The sequence below is a fragment of the Antedon mediterranea genome, chromosome 9, assembly GCF_964355755.1.
Source record: "Antedon mediterranea chromosome 9, ecAntMedi1.1, whole genome shotgun sequence".
NCBI classification, from domain to species: domain Eukaryota; kingdom Metazoa; phylum Echinodermata; class Crinoidea; order Comatulida; family Antedonidae; genus Antedon; species Antedon mediterranea.
In genome coordinates this window covers 23,773,703-23,794,102 of record NC_092678.1, presented here as the reverse complement: position 1 = coordinate 23,794,102, position 20,400 = coordinate 23,773,703, and the positions used below count along the sequence as shown (strand labels likewise).

The window sequence follows — 20,400 nt, the reverse complement described above, 5'->3', positions numbered from 1 at the left end:
CACGATTTAATACGTCATCAAGATACTATAATCACAAGTTCTGCAAACATTGTATGTATGTATATACACAAAGATTAAGTCTGCACACATATGTAAAATAAAAATGGAAAATACGAACAAATATTAATCACATTTTGTTTATCAAGATATATTGTATTGCAATTGATAACTAGAGAAAAAAATAAGAACCGATTCACACTAAAAAAATAATAACTACGTTATTAAACAACTTGAAGAACGCTAATGCTCGGTTTACACTGTGCTACAAAAAAACTAATACTATATAAATACAAAAATGAATGACTTTATACCAGCCATAATTATTCTTTGTATTCTACAATATATTCAATTTAAAATTTGGTAAATTTATATGTATTATACCTATCTATAAAATGGAATAGTTTTAGTAAGTAATTATTACATAATATTTAAGTTACTGTTATAAATCTAAGTTAAGAATTGTTGAAATGACTTCATTTTTTATTGAAGTTTCCACTGTCCTAATGTAACTACATGAACAAGAACTGAATGATCCGGTTGACTGACGCAATGACTAAAATAAAGTAACCGCAGAAACATTAGTAATTTTTCATCGGACATTTTAAAAAAATTACTGATATTAAGGAATATTCTATAGTAGTAAATTAGTTATATATTCATCATATCATTTTTAAAGACACATTTTACAATATTTACATGATTTTAATTTATTGAAATACATAAAATGTTTAATTAATTCAAAATAATGAACATGCTTTACAAATGCAATCGTATATTTATATCCTAAAAAAGATTACAATCTGTTGTAATGAAAGCATAGTGATTTTATGTTGAGAGGCGTATACAGTACTGGGAAACATTTTTTTGAAATATGAGAGGATGCCAGAATATTATTTAGAGGATCCCACCTAGTTGAAACAACAAATCAATCATTGTAATAGATATGGAGTCATTCTTTGCCAACACAGTTTTGATAATCTAAAGCCTTGTCTACACTATCAAACTTTTTGTGACACAAAAATGTGATGCCCATATCACTACTATATTGGGGCATATCACACTTTTTTTTTCAAACTAGTTCAATAGTGTAGACAGAGCTTAAGGTCATAAAATACTATAATAGATTCAAAACATACAGTACCTGAATCATGGTACTTGTATGGGCTTTAGTACCGAAATTAAAACTCTGTGTAATGATCTGTTAAAACTGATGACACATCATCATATGCTCGCATTTCCTAGATGACAATCAATAGATTTTCTTTTTCACTTACTGGAAGGGTTTTCATAAGCTGATAAAAAAACAACAGTCATGTTATATAGAAATAGTAGGAAAGTGAATAATGCTTGCTTATAAAAACATGTGTCATGCAATATAATTTACTGGCTTACAAGCGCCAAACAAGAAGAACAAATGTCTCCATGTGTAAGTCAACTAGAAATTTGATAGACAGCAACATTTGTGAATATGAAAGATGTATAAGGCTTAAAGCGTGGTTCCCACTAGCAACGCAAGTGAATCGACCAATCACAAGCATTGGCTTATTCGCTTGTGATTGCTAACTGTCTATAACTTCGCTTGTGATTGGTTAAAATGCTTGCGTTGCGTTTACGTCCTTGCGTTACGTTCTAGTGGGAACCAAGCTTTAGAAAATGTTTAAAGACTCCATATAGGAAATGACATCAACAAACCTAAACCTACACTAGACATGAAACTCGTCACTTTGACGAGTTAGTTATCCGCACCACGACAAACGCCACGTGCACGTTGGAATATTGCACACAGATAAAGATTATGGCATTATGACAAGAACTGAAGAATATGATATGCTGTTAGTGCTGAATTCTGTCAATTTTGTGTCATATAGTATATACATGCAAACAGTATAATCTGTATACATATTACATACAGTGTAGAATAGGTGAAATTACGGGACCCGCCATTTATTCCAATTTTTAACATGGCGACGGTATCAAAATGAAACACTTAGATAGCAATTTTAGAAGGAAATTATCTCAGGAACAACATATTAACGTGTAGAAGAAATTTGAATACGTAAAATATAGATGCGCACCCTTTTAAATGTGATGAACTATTACGCAAAATATGAAAATACGACTTTTTTTATTCAACTGGCCATATGATGACGTCACAACATCCGATTGGCAAAATGTTTACATGAATTCGTATCTACAATCCAATTGCTTCCATAAAACGTTTTAATCGTGATTATCACATTTTATTCTTACGAGCTATTACAGATTAAAATTTACTGTAAAGATGAAATTAATGACCCACGTAATTAAAATTTTTAGGCATGATGACGTCATAAAAATTAAAATATTTTTATCTCATGCTAAAGAAAGTTGATTGACCTACACAATATATAAATGTAGGAGAAAAAGGAATACAGATAAGCGTGATGCGCTCCATTGAATGTGATGAGCAATAACGAAAGAGACAAAAATCCTATATTTTACATTCGTGTGGCCATACGATGACGTCACAATGTTTTTTTAGCCTTATCGATGCATGATCCGATATCTACAACTCATCAACTTCTAGATTTTGTAATAAAAATAAACGGTTCACGGTTTACTTTAGAAACTATGACTGTTTAAAAAAAGACATAATTTTGACGATTTTTTAAGCTTTTTCATAAAAAACGCGCATGAAATGTTTAATTCAACGTGTTCGTATGGCGTTATTTAAATTGGAAAAGGTCTAAATTGTTTTCAAAATTACTAGGAAAGGCTTGAAAAATATGATTCAAGGGAAAAAAATATGTTTTTAACGCTACGTGCGCACCGCGTGCGTAAAAAATTGCGCGCCCGTGGGAATTTTTGACATGCTCAAAATGACAAGAAACGCATAAAAAGTTGATTAGAAATTAATTTTGCGCATTTTGAAATTTTAAATGCGCGTGCGCGCGTAACTTCTTGTGAAACATGCCATTTTTAATCCGTAGAAAGTTTGCCCCTGATATGACTTAAATTTTGTCAAAGTGTCAATACTAAATGACTTTTAGTTTTTAATCTATGATCAATCATTGAAATTCATAAAATTGCGCGTAAGTTACGTTGCGCAACTATGACGTCATTTAAAAATAGGAGGTGCACAACTTCACGTAAATGCCCATATGTTGTCAAAGTTATGAAATGTTATGTTTACACATTTTAGAGAAACGCGATCCACAAAAAGGAAGGATGGAAAGAAGAATAATACAGAAAAAAACTGTTGATCTCATACAATAACAAGGAGTTATCCGCTTGGTATACCAAGCGGATAACTAATAATGTATTTAAACAGGAGCTGAGAATTTTACAAGATCATTATGACCATTTGACATGAAATAATTTACAACATCTATTGGTATTATTGATAACTTACTTCCTTTGCCTCGGGAGTGTCACCAAACTTAATCAAGTTAGCCACATTTGGAGATACCTGTGAAGACTTACTATCATTTAAGTCAATTAACTGAAAACAAAGAAAATAAAATAAAGATACTATAGTTTAGTTTTAAATTTTTTTTTATATAATATTTTAAATTCTAAATATGACTGTTCATTAATTTCACTATTTAGTTTAAATGTTCCTGGTCGTACACGAAACAGACATTTATTGCATATTCCTTTTAGCCGTGTCGACTGTACTAAGAGGGGACTTTTTCATAGACTACCTTATACATTTAATAATCTAAATAGCAATCATATCGATATTTTTAATGATAGACTTGGTTATTTTAAGAGGACGATGATGTGTTCACTTCTTGAACAGTCTGCATAACCTGTTTTAATTGAAATTTTTTATGGCATGCCAATCTATGTTTTATATTTATATATATATATTTTATCTGTATTTTATTGTTAACCGTTTTTGATGTTGTATTGTTTTATGTTTCAAACCTGTTAGTGGCGGTATTTATCGCTGTTGGTTTTGATTGAATAAAATAAAATAAAATAAAAATAAAATAAAATGTAGAAAAAATGATGTCTATAATGCTGTCATTATCAGTGACTAATGAAAGTACATTTAATTTCTTATTTTACTGTTAAATTCTAACTTACAACTGGTGTTTTAGCTGGACTAAGTTTCACATCACACTTAAGCTGTTGCTTAGCATTCCCAGAAGCAGCAAACAAATGCCTTTTGTCATTCTTCTCTGCTTTATTCTCAAAAACTGGAGAATCTAAGTGCTCTAGCTTACTGGTGATCTCCAACATCACTGGGTTAAGATCACCAGTGGCAGGAGGCTGCGGGTCTTGAGCCTGTTCCTCGTTTCCTTTCTTCTCTATCACATGTGTGCATACTGGTGATGCAGATTGCTCTTGCTTTCTGGTGAAGGCTGCCCTTTCTTGGATGACATCTGGTGAGACTGGCGAATCAGAAACACTACTGCTAGTTGAACTTTGGCTCATTCGCATTGGGAGTGGACTAAATAAAAAAATAAAAAACAATAATAAAATCACAGTAATTAGGATTACAGAAATGCTCAATTATATGATATGATTGCTTCATTATGGTACAAGAGGTTAACCAAGCTTCATGTGTATACATTTTGTAAATACAGGCTTCCCTCAGCCTATCCACAAATAATAATATAGTTTCTATTCCCAATGATTGGATAGCAAGTTAATGTTTTAAACACTTAGTTTCGGTATTAGCGATAGGCCTACCAATGCTATCAAACAATGGGACAATGAGCTCTACAAGACACCATAATAAACCATATTTCACAACTTACCTCGGTGGTGGTACATTATTAAAGCTGAATCTACTTTTGGTTGTTGACCTCATTGGTGTAGGTATGCCAGACCGCCGACGTGCAGAACCAGTGGTTGAAGCCGACCCCTTAGGACGTACGGTAACAGACGGAGTTGATGGTGTCGTTCTTAAAGACATTGCTGATGTCGGACTACTGGTGCTGTGTTAAAAGTAGTTGTACAGTGTGAATTTATAATATATAGGTAGAGTACCAGAGGATGACTTTAAGTAGTTTAGGGTAGATTACTAGTAAGCCGTTCTTATCTATCTTGCGCTATACATTATCTTTTTTTTTTATTAAATATATATAAATGGTAGTGGAGCTGTGGCTTGGTGGTTATGATGCTTGGCTACCAATCTAAGGGTCCTGGGTTCAAGCCCTGTCATATGTCAGGGTTTTTTTCTCATGACAAATTACAACTCCACTCCCAAAGACTTAATAATAAGTCTTTGTTTATGTAGAGCATCTTGTGTATATGTTTGTCTTGTGAAATTATTAAATAGTTTATCCATCCTGCAATTGGCGGATGAGTATGAAATAAAATTTAAAAAAATAAAAAATAAACTTTATTCACAAGACTGATGTACCTTGATGTTGACTTTTTCAATGCATCTGATTTTGAACTAGATGATATGATCCTTTTCGGCACAACTCTTTTCTCCTGGAATACTGGGGTGGCTGGGAGTGTTGTGCTTAGGCTACCTTTCTTAAGTTGTGGACATCTACTTATGCTTGGTTCAGGTGTTTTTCCAATCATTTTTGTGCGATCTTTTGTTCCTGGGACAAAGAAAAATCACACATCCATAATAAAAGTAGTAAGAAATGTGAGTAGGTAGCACTGCAAATGTGTGAAACTATTGGTCTAACTTTCAGCTGTAACAATATTAACTAAATAACTCTAAAACCTTGTCTACACTATCAAAAAAATGTGATGTGGCCATATATGGATGTGATGATGTCATATCACTACCGTATTTTGGAATAACACTACCAAATTAGGCACATCACACTTTTTATTTGTAAAACTAGTTTGATAATGTAGACAGAGCTTTAACCTAACATGTACTGAGCTTACCTGGTTGTGTTTTGCTATTATTTGGTGTTGTCTTTTTAGTAGATTTCAGTGACATGGTAGCTTTCAGAGGTTGTTGCTGTCCTTTGGTTGTTGAGTCCGTCTTTACACTTCGGCTCACAGTCAGTGTTCGTCGTTGAAAGGTACCCGGTTTCATTAACGTGGGTTTGTTTGATGGAACTGAAAATATAACAAAATCATGAAACTATCAACCAAGCAGTGGGCCAATGTATTAAAACAAACAGATATCAGCAGAGTATGTAAAAAAAATATTGGGTATAAACAGATTTACTGTAGTACTGTACTGATTAGTAATTACCTTTGGAAGCGTTTGTCCTTTCACTTGCAGTTCTTGTTGGCATAGCCAATCCAGATTTTTTAAGCTGTTAAAATCAAGTAGGAATAACTATTTTAGAGAACTAACATTGATTGCTGCATTAGAATTTTTCAAAAGGTGTTAGAGGCTGTTAGTTTCTGAATGAAAACTGGGTAGAAGACTATAAACTAGGTTGAAGTGACTTTGGCTGGGTTAACCTACCACTTATGACCAGTCTAAAATAGGTTGATGTGACTTTGGCTGGGTTAACCTACCACTTATGACCAGTCTAAAATAGGTTGAAGTGACTTTGGCTGGGTTAACCTACCACCTATGACCAGTCTAAAATAGGTTGAAGTGACTTTGGCTGGGTTAACCTACCACCTATGACCAGTCTAAAATACAAGAATTAAATAGCTGGTTTTGAAGAACTTTGGTGTCTTACCTTAGGTACAGGTAGAGATCGTTTCCGTCCTGGTATTGGAATACTTGAGGTAGAGGCCTCACTCATATCTGACATGATACTTGATGTGTCTGAGAAGCTGTCATCAGAACACACGCTGCTTTTTCTTGTCCTCTTTGGTGGACTGGTTCGTAAAAACTGTTTAGATATCTATAAAGAATTACATTTTAGGATATTAGATTTATAGACATACAGTATTGTTTGTGTGTGTTTTATTATAGGCCTATACTGTCCTAAATGAAGAACACACAAAAGATGCTGAAATTATACAGAGTTTATGGAATTGAATTATTTGGACATAACCCAAGACCAAGAGCAACTAAGCACACTTAAGTATTTCACTTAAGTCAATAAATATTAAAGAATTTCTTTTAAGTGGTATTCATTTAGCAACACTCTTATCACCTTACCACTGGTTTTGATGCCTCTTGCTTCTTCTTAGAGACAGGTTTATTTGGAAGAAGGTTACTTTTAAGAACATTTTTTTTCTTTGGTAATGGTTTATGTATGTGTTGTTGCACGGCACCCTTTGCTTTGAAAACCACATTATTCCCTGGTTTCATCTTGGACACGCATTCACTAGCTTTTGGGAGTTCTGCTTCTGGATTTCTGTTAACTACATACGTCTGCCTTCTCGGACTTCGTATCATTTTCTTTTGTTCGCGTTTAAAACATTTAGTTTCCGTAATAGCAGTTTTATTACCGTAGTCGATAGGTAATTCCGGCGACGACTCATATTGGCTACTTAATTTTAACGTTTCCAGAGTTTTACTAATAAATTCTTCGGTTTCTCCCGATGTTTTCTTCTGTTTTGTTTTTGTGTCATCTTGTTGTAAATCCATCACAAGTCCGATAGCTTCTTTAAATAGTTCAGCATATTGTTCGTTGGTTAGCGGACTTAGTGGTTTTACAGAGTCAATCTCCTTTCCAGCTCGTACGCACTTCTCGCGATGATTAACGGGTCCAAAGAACACTTCATCTTCTTCCTCCTGCAAGTCTTCATCATTCGTGCAACTAGAATAAAGAATTAAGTAAGGTATTGATGTACAGTATAGCAGTTATGAATTTTTGAGAATTTGTATAATGGTTTTTGAAGTAAGTTACCATTAAAACAAACAACAAAGGTTCCTGCAGAAAATCCACTGTAATATATGGCTAGAACAGCAGTGAGTAAAACATCTACTTACTTTGGTGATAGTGAGAGATCAAAATCAAACTGCTCATTTTCCACAAGTGGTATGTCTGCAAAGTAAAAAAAAACTCAATGACACGGACAGATTTATGTATTGACATATTCAAAAAGAGTCTAAAAAATTGCAAGTACAGACATAGATGTTTATCAAGTAAAATTAAAAAATAAAACATTCTTACGCCAATAATTTCGCATTCCATACTTTTCAGAAGAACCAAGAAATCCTACAAAAACTACCATTCTTAAGTTTTACAACAACTTAATCCAAAAGAGAGTACAGAGAGAGAGTAATCAAATTATAAATGAAGATGTTGATGTAGATGAGTTGTATTTATATCAACAGATGAGGGAGTTTCTACAATAACAATGTGTTGAAAATACAATTGTTGTGTTTAGTCATGATTTAGGCAACAGCTGATGGGTCAACTCAACCAAACGGTGCTGGGGTCAGTCATCTCTTCATAGCTTACTCAACCGGAAAGTTCTGGGGTTTGAGTTTGCTTCATTTGACGCCAACAATTGTAAAACTTTGTTCAAATCAGTGTTCATAATTGCACTATCAGGTTAATAACCTGACGTCCTATTAAATTGTTTACAAAAGTTATAATAAACTATAAATTTATAAAAAATTATACAAAAAGTATTGGTAGATTAAAGAAAAAACATTAATAGTTTCATTTTATATATTATATCTGCAAAACCACTATTAAAAACTACATACTACTGCACTTATACAGTATATATATAATTTACAGTATGATTTATATATATATATATATATATATACATCTATTATTATTATTACTATTATTTATTAGTAATTAAATTCTATCATAATATGATTTGTTTGATTTGAATAAAATTGAAATCTTTTAGTTATACAGGGAGTAGAGCTAGATAGGCATGAAGTTGCCTTTTCTCTTCTTCCTTTTTATCCAATTATTTTAATGTTTTATATTATTATGTTATGTTTATGTATTTTTTGGATGAATAAAGAAAGAAATCACTTCGGTTACAATAGAACAACAGTAATAACAAATAGTAAATCGTTCAACTGAAAACTAATTTGACATCAAGTGTACTTTTATAATTTGAAGAGTGAGTCATCATTATCCAATGAGACTGCCTCGTATTTGACGTCAATGATGACGTAATAACCTGTACTGTGATTGGCTACTTAAATTTCTTTTGAAAAATGGTGAGTGAATCATTTCTTTTTCCGATTTTTTAAAATCTGAAAACAATTTGAACCTTTTCTGTTGAGTGAAACAACATTTAGATATCAAATATTGCAATTAAGTGCTTATTGACAATGCATACAATTTTCTTTTTAAAAGTCCGTCTTATCAATTTTACCTTCACTCCATCTTAATTCTTGATTTACTTCTGTTTCTGGCTCAATTATATTCTCGTCCTTTTTCTCACTGGATTCTAAAAAAAAAATAAGCAAACCAAGTTTAATGGTCAAACATACTAAGTGGAATACAAGTTAAGAACAAGCATTTTAAGAACAAACTCTCAGGGCTGTAAAAAAAGTAATATGCTAGACCATGATTTAGTTGGGCTAAAATTACTAGACCAAACTTAAGTTTTACTATAGTCTTTTCCACAGGTTGGTAATATCATGGAGGTATATATTGAGAAAACAGATATGACAACCCTGGGGAACAAGGGAAATATTTTTGGTTGTAAAATTCATTCATTATCCACCAAAAAATGTTACCTGATGATGTTCCAGATGTGTTATCTGTGGTTGATATTTCCTCTGTGGTAGATTTTTTTTCAATGGATCTCTCAGCAGTACATTCTGCACTTTTTAATTGTTGGTCAGTGTTGAATGGAGACCCAAGTTCAATCAGAATTCCCACTTGGGCACCTGCAAATAGATGTTAATTATGTCATAGAAAGAATGTATAAATGTCATGGAAGTTATCCGTAAAGGTTATTCAAGTTTATTGACATGGCTTACCATTTGATATGTCTTGGTTCATGTTGTTAATTGGCTTTTTGTTTGTTGAGATTAACAGGCAGTTCAGTTTCCTTTCAGCAAAAAGATCTAATTAATAAAATATTTAAAACATTTTATAAATAAAACAAAAAATGAAAAAGTGTGATTTTAAAAAAAAAACTACAGATTATGCAAATCTACAGTCTTGCGACCAAATCCACCTCTGTCTGGTATTTTGTATGGAGCGTGCCTGAAATGGAAAGAAGCTAAATTATACTAGGGCCTATAGAATATTTTTTCATGTCATGTTGGTTGGGTCTTGAACTATAAATTGATTCAAACTAAACATTTATACTCGGTTTAGTTCTCTAAAAATGCGCATTTCGTAGCCACCACCACCACTCAAAATTATGTCCTAGGCCTAGACCGCCTCACAATTAAGCCACGACAAGGACGGATAAATGGACCCCCAGTCGTGCCAAATGATATAAAAACAAACTAGAAGCAGAGCCTAGCTAGGCCTATTATAAATGTCTAAGAACCACCTTTAATGTGTCATTTGCTTGCTATATAACGTTGTTTCAGTGTACTTTATGTATTCAATATTAATTTGGCATGTAATAAATAAGTATAAAAAGTATTTTTCTCACGAAAATGTAGTTTTATCTGCAGATCAGCTGGTGGTGCACGGTGGTACGTGGTGGTGGTATAAAGATTTTTAAATTGTCGCGGTTGCCCAATTGGTTCTTGCGTTTTGATTGGTTATTGCTGAAGAAGAGGGTCAGAGGTCGAGGTAACCTAGCCAAAAAATAACAAGATGACGGAAGTAGATTTTGTTGGTGATATTCTTCATTACGGTTTAATATTCGGTGCAATTTTTCAAATTATAGCTATTGCAGCAATATTTGTACTACCTAGTCAGGGATCAGATAACGTAAGTCTGGTTAAAATTGCCGTTTTTTACCTATAAATCTTTGTGCCAATAGCTAGGCCTTGCCCTTGTATCTAGGCAGAAGAAAGGCTGCTTGCTTTTTTTTAAAGTCCGTCTCATTTTTTTTATGGGTGAGAATCGTTGCCCGAGTCGTTTCGTCCCAGTGTTTTGTTCAAGGATAATTAATTTTTTTTTTTCAATAGAATACAGAAGATATCAACTCTAACTCAAATTCAACACGTCTGCAGTTAGAAAACCAGAATAAAAAGGCAAAACATGAAAAAAAGAAAAAACGATGATGAAGTTTGTGTCTATAGTTATAGTTACTAGAATAGTGTCGGTATGTTGGCCCAATAAAACCCTACTAATTTTACACTTTTGTAATAAGTATGTATGCTAATGTTATGATTGTATTTAAAATAATAATATCTGTTTCTTTTTATCTTTTTAGAAGTTGTTTATGTCGTCAGAAGCCTTGATTGTGATGTCTTCCATTGGATGGATTTGACATGGTGCTTGGCCATTTATCCCTCACCGTAGTAGTCCACTGTTACAATAGACATTATAATAGTCCAGACATGTCATGCCAGATGTTTCTCACGGTGCTTGCTTTTAGGCTAGTTGTACCTTGCAATCCAATAGACATTCATAGAACCTTTTGTTTCACATGGTGCTGGCTGGATATTATATTTTGTCATTAGCCATTTTATGTTTTTTTATCTTTCATGTGAATCACCCACCTTTATTTTCTTTTACTTTTCATCAACATAGCAAAACATAGGTGTTAATATAAGTTTCTATACAATTATTTTAAAGCCATTGTATGATAAATAGACCGTATAACTTTTCAGTTCAATAAGATAATTATTCCAGCCTGAATTTTAAAAAAAAATCCCAGAAAACTGACACATTTTATGCCAATTCATCCGTACCATTTAATCCAGATTGTATAAGAGGAATGTAAAAATGCTGTAAATATGATAATATTTCAATGCTTTATTAATATTTAATTACTTTTATCAATTATAATACTGTATATTTTGTATTAGAAATGTAAAAAGGGTTATTTTGGTGAAATGACAATACCATAAATTGGTATTTAGTTTTTCTTTAACCTTTGACCTGTTCAGTACAAGATTATTGGCTTACACACAAAGACAGCATTTACCAACCTAATTGTTTTTACTAAGTGGGGCATGTGGGTGGTATTTGTGTGTGTATTTAATAAGTACGGTTTTAACGATCACATTGCTAACTAACACGGGAATTTTTTTTTATTTAACTTTAATAATAATAAAAAATGTAAATACTGTATTTAAAATTGTTATTAATATTTTAACGAATATTTCATCCTAGTTGTTGTACTACTGTTTTACGAATTGTTTTAATTATTAAGGATCTATTCATTGTCATGTACATAACTATTTGTATTTCAAAATAAAGAATTGATTAATTAAATGGTGATGTTAAACCACATTAATACCCTTTACATAATATTTTAAACACAATAACGTTATTGCTCCCCCTTTCTGCTAATTTGTATATTTTGTTATTAAAATTACTAACTTCATAATGGTATTTTTCTGTTTGATTGTTTTGTGTTGTGACGCCCACATTTATACAACTGGCATTATTATTATCCAATTACTTAAACCATACGTTATTGCCAAATTTATCTAAAAAGTCCCAAAAAATTCGCAGCCCAATCTAGCTGAATTATTTTAAGATGCAATCTTGATTCAATTCTAAACTATTTTGTACTTACTGAATATGAAGAAATGACTAAAGCGGAATATTAAACAGGGATCAACTCAGAAGTTAAAAAGAAATGTTTTACGTATCGTTTTCGTTATCGTATTAAACCTCTCTATTCAGTAATGGAATATCCCAATAAATTCAATATGACACGATCATCACTTGTTGATAAAAAGAAATAGACCTTTGCCCAGGTCTTTCGTGTTGCAAATCCAAAGCTGAGACACAGGCTTGCAAAACGGTCTGCTCAAAAGTTAAGTAAAATCCACCTAAAGGAACTTAGTTCATTATAATATATATTACTGTTGATTATAAATGGTTTAAGTTCTTAATTTGTGCGCAAGATAAGTCTTTAGTAACTACGATCGTCGGGTTGCATGTGTATGTATACGTACGTGACAAATCAGTGGTATTATATTACCAGGGAATTGTTAATCAAACATCATGCGTTCACAGGTGCCTAACAAATGGGCATTGTCATAAGTAGGTGGTAAAAAGGAACCACGTCATATTTAGATAATTAGATATACAATTAAAACAAAAAATTAAAAATATGTGATACCATTAGTGGCATTGCTCTAAATCAATATTATATATGACCTAATTAATTGCTCATTTTATAGTATTCAAATCTAAATTTGATTTTTTTTTTTAAGATTATTTTAAAACCAATTCCATTTGCAGCTTTAATCAATTCATTTAAATATCACATTTGCTATATCCCCCATAGACGTCCTCCCTCGTACATCTGCTTAATTTAAATGTTACTAATACGACCGGAATCACCTGTTTCAGTTTTAGCAAATATTAATATCTTTAAAATGAAGAATGTCTTGCTTGATTCTAAAACCTGGAGCTCAGTTTATTTTTTTATTGCTTTATTTATATAAAGTCTACTGCAATAAAATGATTTATACGTGTATACTTTTGAACATTAGGTTCTGGTTCAGTGAGTTTGAAGGGATAGAAACATGTCTGTAAGGTAAGATTTTAATACAGTACAATTCATCAATGAGTATCACACATATTTAAAATACTGTATATTAGACGAGCACGTTCAACGCTGTAATAGTATACGCACGCCACGCGTTGAATTTGGATATTGTGGCGCGCGTCGAAAGACTTTTAACTAATACGACACGTACACAAATATACAATTATTGTTTATGCCATAGAAACAATAATAACGAAATATTTAATTCATAACAGCTCACTTTTGAAAAAGAAATGCTACGTAAATGGCAAATGGATTAGCGCCAAGGATGGAGCCGTTTTTGTCGTCACCAATCCATCGACGGGAGAAATCGTCGGCGAAGTGCCTGATATGATTGAAGGAGACACCAATGAGGCGATCGCAGCAGCTGATGTGGCTTTTCAGACCTGGAGCCAGAAAACAGCAAAGGTAAAATCTGTTTGCATTATTTTTAATTCGGGATGACGTATTTCGTAAATTGTTCATTGAAGTTACAGTTTAACTATTGGTAACGATTTATATTTATGAGTATCATTTTTTAGGAACGATGTCAAATCTTACATAAATGGCACGACCTCATTCTGAAACATAAGGAGGAATTGGCAGCAATACTAACCAAAGAAATGGTAAGCAACACATACAAACCGTCATGACAAACATTCGTTCCACTATGCAATTTCAATTGTTTATGAAATAAATGTTTTTATTTTTTTTATTTATTCAATTTCTGCCATATACATAAATAAAGAAGACAAAACAATTATAAAAGGAGGCACGGAAAGACCAAACAGGTGCTAAACACCTATAGCAGGGTTGCTAACTTCCATTTTTTATGAAGATTGTGCATTTTGTGACAAAAGCACCAAATTTGGCACAAACCTTCTTTAGGGTATATCTAACAATCCTAGAAGGGGTGCCCAAAAATCGGAACAATTTAACGACGTCATTTGGACCACGCCCTTTTTTTAGTATTACGTAATTAGGTGAAACCTTAAATCTTCGTATATACATACCAAGTTTGGTATCAAATTAAAACTCATGACATGTACATTGCAATACACACATAAAAAATATATGATTTCTCTTCAGACGGAATATATAGGTCAAATAATGTCATTTTCTCTCATATTGAAGGGTATTTCAATCAAAACGCGCCAATATTGTGTTATGTTATGAACATTGTAGTTATAAGAACAACAACATTCATTTTTGTAATAGAACTACTAATATATATTTATCCTGTACCAGTTACTTTCCTTTAACATATAATTAGGAACCACTGAAAAAAAGTATATAAAACATATACTGTATCAAACTTGGCTCAATAATCACTGGTAAACAGACAAAAGACCATTTGACTGACAATTATGGCGTTAGCATCCATAACAATACATAGAGGTGATTATCAACTTTACTTTTATGAAATTATTTATCTGGAAACAAACACTTATAATGGTACAGAGTTGCTAGATGTTCCACGGCATGGGTAACAAAGACCAGTGCAAGAAAGACCTGCTGAACGGCACTTGCAGTTCCCTGAGCAATTCAGGCAACCCATTCCTCGATAATTGTTCAGAACTTCTGGTCTTGGATGCTCGAGATTGTGCCAATGAAAGTGCAGTAGTGACAGTTCGTACAATTCAGGATGTAGGTACTACCCAGTACCAAAAATATTTCAAGGAAGTTATTCTCGACAGAAGTGTTGCAATTCAACAAGCCATCAAACAGAATAAGCTGCCGTTGTTCAACACACCACGGTCAAAATGAGTGTGTCCAAAACAAAGCAACAAGTTAAGAGTTTAAAAAGTGACTGCAGCCTATTCAGTCGACTGTATATTTGCAAGTCAATCTCGTGATGGAGATTTGGAAGACTTTTTCATGCATGAAAACCAGCCATGGCCACCCTCTTTGGCAGTAAATGGAAAGCTTCGACTACCAACTAAGAAGTCTGAGTTGCTACAACATTTGGAGACTGAAGGCCAGCCTGAACCTCCTACATATTTTGACGTAAAGGTGTTTGACGGAGCTGCTATTGTCCATGCTCTTTCCAGCAACCATGCATTTACATTTGATGACTACGGTGATAATAAGGTGAGTACATTTCTTTGCATTCAGGATTGTATCTATTGTTTAACCACCACATAATTGGTCACTTCTATATGCGGATCGTTATTATTGTATCATTTGTATGACAGGTCTTTCTACCGTGGACCAGACAGCAGCTGCAGAATAGTAACAGAATTGATATAGTGTGGGACACTTACAGAACAGATAGTCTTAAGCAGTCTACAAGAGAAAAAAAGAGGAAAAGGGGTCAGGAGGAAAGTTGGGGGACAAACAAAGATTCCAGGGAATTTTCCAGACTTTCTGAAAGATCCAGTAAATAAAGACGAGTTATTTAACTTTTTAACTACAAAGATGTCTACCCATGATTACTCTGACTGCAAAGAAGTTGACATTACATCAGGTAAGTTTTATTATGATACATACTAATTCATTTTGTTTGTAACCAAACGATTAATTTACTTATACAGTTTCGTACCAATAATTAATTAAAAAGGCATATTAAATTAGTAAGTAATTCTTGATATATGTACTGTAGGCGAGTCTGTTGTATGTTGACATCTACTCAACCTATGTCAATCTGCGACCATGAAGAGGCCGACTCCAGGATGTGCATTCACATTGATGATGCCTTAAAGAAAGGTAGCAGGGTTATTCTGGTGCGTACTACTGATGCCATTGTTATCCTGGTTGGTATTTTCTGCAATCTAATAGCCTGTTATCCTGGTACGTGTATCTGGGTCCCATTTGGCATGGGTAAGCACTTCCAATATTTTAATATAAATACCATCTGCCATAACCTAGGAGAGGATAATTCAAGAGGGCTGCCAGTTTTTCATGCATTTACTGGGTCCGATACTACATCCCAGTTCTTCGGAAAAGCAAAACACTCCGCATGGGAGACGTGGAACTCATTACCAGCAGTCACAGAAGCCTTTCTTTTCGTGGCACATCACCCTTTCAAATCTCTAGGAGTCAACTCATCTCAATTCCAGTTGCTAGACATCTATACGACAAGACAAGTACTTTAAGAAGTGTTACTAAGCTAAGACAATATCTTTTTTCACGAAAAGCACGGACAATGGACAACATTCCTCCTACACAGGTAAGGGGAGCTTCCATATAATTGTCAATTGTCGTTTAATAATTTATTATCAGGTTCATGTTTTTCTTTCATTAAAAGGTAACACCAATCTTTAAAATGTTTATTGCAGGATGCACTTTTACAGCATTCCAACAGATCCATATACCAAGCAAGCATTTGGACCACCAGTCTACAGCCACAGCAGAATGCTCCATCACCAGAAGACTTTGGTTGGACTAAAACCGGCAGTACATGGACACCAGTCTGGACAATACTACCTGAAGCATCTAAGGCATGTAGGGAATTGCTAAAGTGTGGCTGCAAAAAGTTGCTTTTTTGCTCAGGGAACTGCAAGTGCCGTTCAGCAGTGCACTGGTCTTTGTTACCCATGCCGTGGAACTTGTTCGTCATCTATCAACTCTGTACCATTATAAGTGTTTGTTTCCAGATAAATAATTTCATAAAAGTAAAGTTGATAATCACTTCCATGTATTGTTATGGATGCTAACGCCATAATTGTCAGTCAAATGGTCTTTTGTCTGTTTACATAGTCCAGTGATTATTGAGTCAAGTTTGATACAGTATATGTTTTAAATACTTTTTTTCAGTGGTTCCTAATTATATGTTAAAGGAAAGTAACTGGTACAGGATAAATATATATTAGTAGTTCTATTACAAAATGAATGTTGTTGTTCTTATAACTACAATGTTCATAACATAACACAATATTGGCGCGTTTTGATTGAAATACCCTTCAATATGAGAGAAAATTACATTATTTGACCTATATATTCCGTCTGAAGAGAAATCAAATATTTTTTATGTGTGTATTGCAATGTACATGTCATGAGTTTTAATTTGATACCAAACTTGGTATGTATATACGGAGATTTAAGTTTTCACCTAATTACGTAATACTAAAAAAGGGGCGTGGTCCAAATGACGTCGTTAAATTGTTCCGATTTTTGGGCACCCCTTCTAGGATTGTTAGATATACCCTAAAGAAGGTTTGTGCCAAATTTGGTGCTTTTGTCACAAAGTGCACAAAAAAAGTGCTAAGTTACCCTGCTACTATGCTAGTTGGTCAACCCAGAACAGAGAAAAATAAATAAATTACGTTCTACAATAAAAGCATCGACAAAAAAGCGACCAACTATACACATTTTCAATATCAAAATTATTTTAAAAATAAATATTGAGATAATTAAGTAATTTGGTTTTAAAAGAACTAACAGAAATATTTAAGTTGCGGATGTCATGTATGTTTTATTTAAAGGGAAAACCATTAAAAGAATCAATGGGCGAAATTGGCTATGGTGCATCGTTTGTTGATTGGTTTGCTGAAGAAGCGCGTCGTGTCTATGGTGACGTAATAACCACTCCAGCAAAAGGAAGAAAGTTATTTGCCTTCAAGCAACCCGTTGGAGTCGCCGGAATGATAACACCTGTGAGTTCTATTATTATTTGGACCTATTGTTGTAAAACTGGAACATTCATAAACTAATAATTCACCCCTTTTATGGTTTCATGTTCTAACAATCGAACATTTTATGAAGAAGTTGTCGTGGTCGTCAGTCGTTGACCCCTGTAATTATCGTTTTAAAAACGCATATATAGCCAAACTTCAATAGATTTTTTTTATTACGTATTTTAATTTCTATACTTATTTTCTTTTAGTGGAATTTTCCTCATGCAATGGTAACCAGGAAAGCTGGAGCCGCTTTAGCTGCTGGATGTACAGTTGTACTAAAACCAGCAGAAGATACACCCTTCTCTGCCTTAGCCTTATGTGAGGTATGTTTAAACTATTCATAAACGATAGATAGATAAATGTGATCCTGCTAAGTATAACCAAATCATTGTTTCGTTTTCAGCGCAGGCTTGTTTGCCGTTCTATACCTATTATTCCCATCTTGTACATATGTTAATACAAGTTTTGTTTTTGTAGCTGGGAGAGCAAGCAGGATTTCCACCAGGAGTCCTGAACGTAGTCACGTGTTCGAGACCAAACGCTGCTAAAGTTGGCAACGCCATTTGTACTAGCCCGCTTGTTGCAAAGATTTCGTTTACTGGTTCAACTGCAGTTGGAAAGGTATATATAATTCACTTCATTTATACTGATAGTAAATAATAGTATTCAGTATCCTACATTGTATTACAATGTACGTCTCTTTCTTTAAACTCTAGATTCTGTTAAAAACTGGAGCCAGTACCGTCAAGAAATTCTCGTTGGAACTTGGTGGAAATGCCCCATTTATTGTATTCGATTCAGCTGATGTTGACCGCGCCGTCGCTGGTCTGATGGTCTGCAAATTCAGAAACTCCGGTCAGGTGATTCCTCTTTGACAAATGATTGTAAAAGAACGATGGTTAATCAAATTATTTCGGTTCGGTTCAATTTATTTGCAAATATGACTGATTTAATTCTGTGCTTTTTCTTTTCAGACGTGTGTTTGCGCAAACAGAATTCTTGTTCAAGAAAATGTTTACGATAGCTTTGTTGAGAAAGTGGTAGCAGCAATGAAAGAGCAACTACATGTGGGAGATGGCTTTGACGCTAAATGTACAGTAGGTCCGCTGATTAACCAACGGGCGGTAGAAAAGGTAAAGTTGGTTGTTAAATATGATTAAAACCAAACAACATCCAGCAAAAGGTTGGTTGTTAATAAATGTCGTATGTATGATTAGAACCAAACACTCGCAGCAACTTTTTTCCAAACATTTTCAATTATTTTAAAGGTTGAAAACCACATCAAGAACGCATTATCAAACGGTGGTAAGCTCATTCTTGGTGGGAAAAGGCATAAACTCGGTGGGACATTCTTTGAGCCAACTCTCATATCTAATGCAACTACCGACATGCTGTTCTGCACAGAAGAAACGTTTGCACCAATGGCTGCCATTATAAAGTGAGTAGGCTGCAGTTTACGTTCCAACGAGTACGGTAATACTAGGAAGATATACGTCCGAACAAGCGCAGTCATGTATCGTTGGTACGCACACTACACACACAGACTGGACATTAATTCACTATCAAAATAGTTTGATAAAACAAGTAATGTATCCAAATATGGTAGTGGTATGATGTCATCGTGTCCATATACGGACAATTTTTGTACAGTTTTACATAGTATAGGCAAAGCTTTACACTGTAATATTTGGTAGATTTAAGGTGACAAACACGTTTAATCAGAGTTAAATTGAAATTTGCGGTCAGTTGCTCAGAGATGTCGACACAATTGAGTTCCCTGTCGACATACGTGTAAACCTTACACTGTCAACTTTAAAAAGTTCAATCGTTGATTTACCATTTTAGGTTCAAAACAGAAGAAGAAGCTACTCGCATTGCTAACGACACCAGATCTGGATTAGCTGGTTATTTCTATTCAAACGATCACCAACAAATTTGGCGCGTAGCCGATAAAATAAACGTGGGAATTCTTGGTGTGAACGAAGGCTTAGTGTCGTGTGTCGAAGGTCCGTTTGGCGGTGTGAAAGAATCTGGAATTGGTATCGAAGGATCCAAGTATGGAATAGAAGATTACTTGCATATCAAGTATGTCTGCATCGGTGGATTATAAAGATGATCATGACGTCATTATCTTCAACTACAATTCTAGGTTCTAAACAGATCTGTGTCTCAACTTCATGATTAATGTGTATTCCGGTTGATCTTTAAAAAAAATCGTTAGAAATAATTTGATATTTTAAATTAAATTGCAAATAAACAGAAAATAGTACAATATTTGTTTTTGTTACTAAAGTGTTTTAATGATAAGTTTGTGAACGTACGTTATTTCCCCATCTGGATCCGAAATATCGATAGTCATATC

At 33.7% G+C, this 20,400-nt stretch overlaps 2 protein-coding genes and 1 long non-coding RNA gene across 3 annotated transcripts; 2 read left to right on the top strand and 1 right to left on the bottom strand.

Annotated features, from left to right (window-relative positions):
* Nucleotides 1-178: 178 nt before the first annotated feature.
* LOC140059457 (uncharacterized) lies at nucleotides 179-10,452 on the bottom strand. The gene is made up of 14 exons (XM_072105385.1): nucleotides 10,411-10,452; nucleotides 9,782-9,868; nucleotides 9,536-9,688; nucleotides 9,169-9,243; nucleotides 7,808-7,862; nucleotides 7,031-7,634; nucleotides 6,603-6,770; nucleotides 6,161-6,224; nucleotides 5,845-6,021; nucleotides 5,357-5,546; nucleotides 4,749-4,928; nucleotides 4,072-4,438; nucleotides 3,392-3,481; nucleotides 179-1,292 (listed from the first exon to the last, which is right to left on the bottom strand). The coding sequence occupies exons 2-14, from the start codon at nucleotides 9,801-9,803 to the stop codon at nucleotides 1,239-1,241; spliced, it is 2,199 nt and encodes a 732-aa protein (XP_071961486.1). The 5' UTR covers nucleotides 9,804-9,868; nucleotides 10,411-10,452; the 3' UTR covers nucleotides 179-1,238.
* Nucleotides 10,453-12,632: 2,180 nt separating this feature from the next.
* Nucleotides 12,633-20,310, top strand: LOC140059458 (succinate-semialdehyde dehydrogenase, mitochondrial-like). The gene is made up of 11 exons (XM_072105386.1): nucleotides 12,633-12,700; nucleotides 13,385-13,428; nucleotides 13,656-13,848; nucleotides 13,962-14,045; nucleotides 17,844-18,014; nucleotides 18,245-18,361; nucleotides 18,516-18,659; nucleotides 18,755-18,898; nucleotides 19,013-19,171; nucleotides 19,307-19,476; nucleotides 19,884-20,310. Exons 2-11 carry the CDS (start codon nucleotides 13,418-13,420, stop codon nucleotides 20,146-20,148), a joined length of 1,458 nt encoding a protein of 485 aa, XP_071961487.1. The 5' UTR covers nucleotides 12,633-12,700; nucleotides 13,385-13,417; the 3' UTR covers nucleotides 20,149-20,310.
* On the top strand, nucleotides 15,871-17,210 carry LOC140059460 (uncharacterized). The gene is made up of 3 exons (XR_011847192.1): nucleotides 15,871-15,886; nucleotides 16,022-16,588; nucleotides 16,698-17,210. It is a non-coding gene; the product is annotated as an uncharacterized lncRNA (long non-coding RNA).
* Nucleotides 20,311-20,400: the final 90 nt, after the last annotated feature.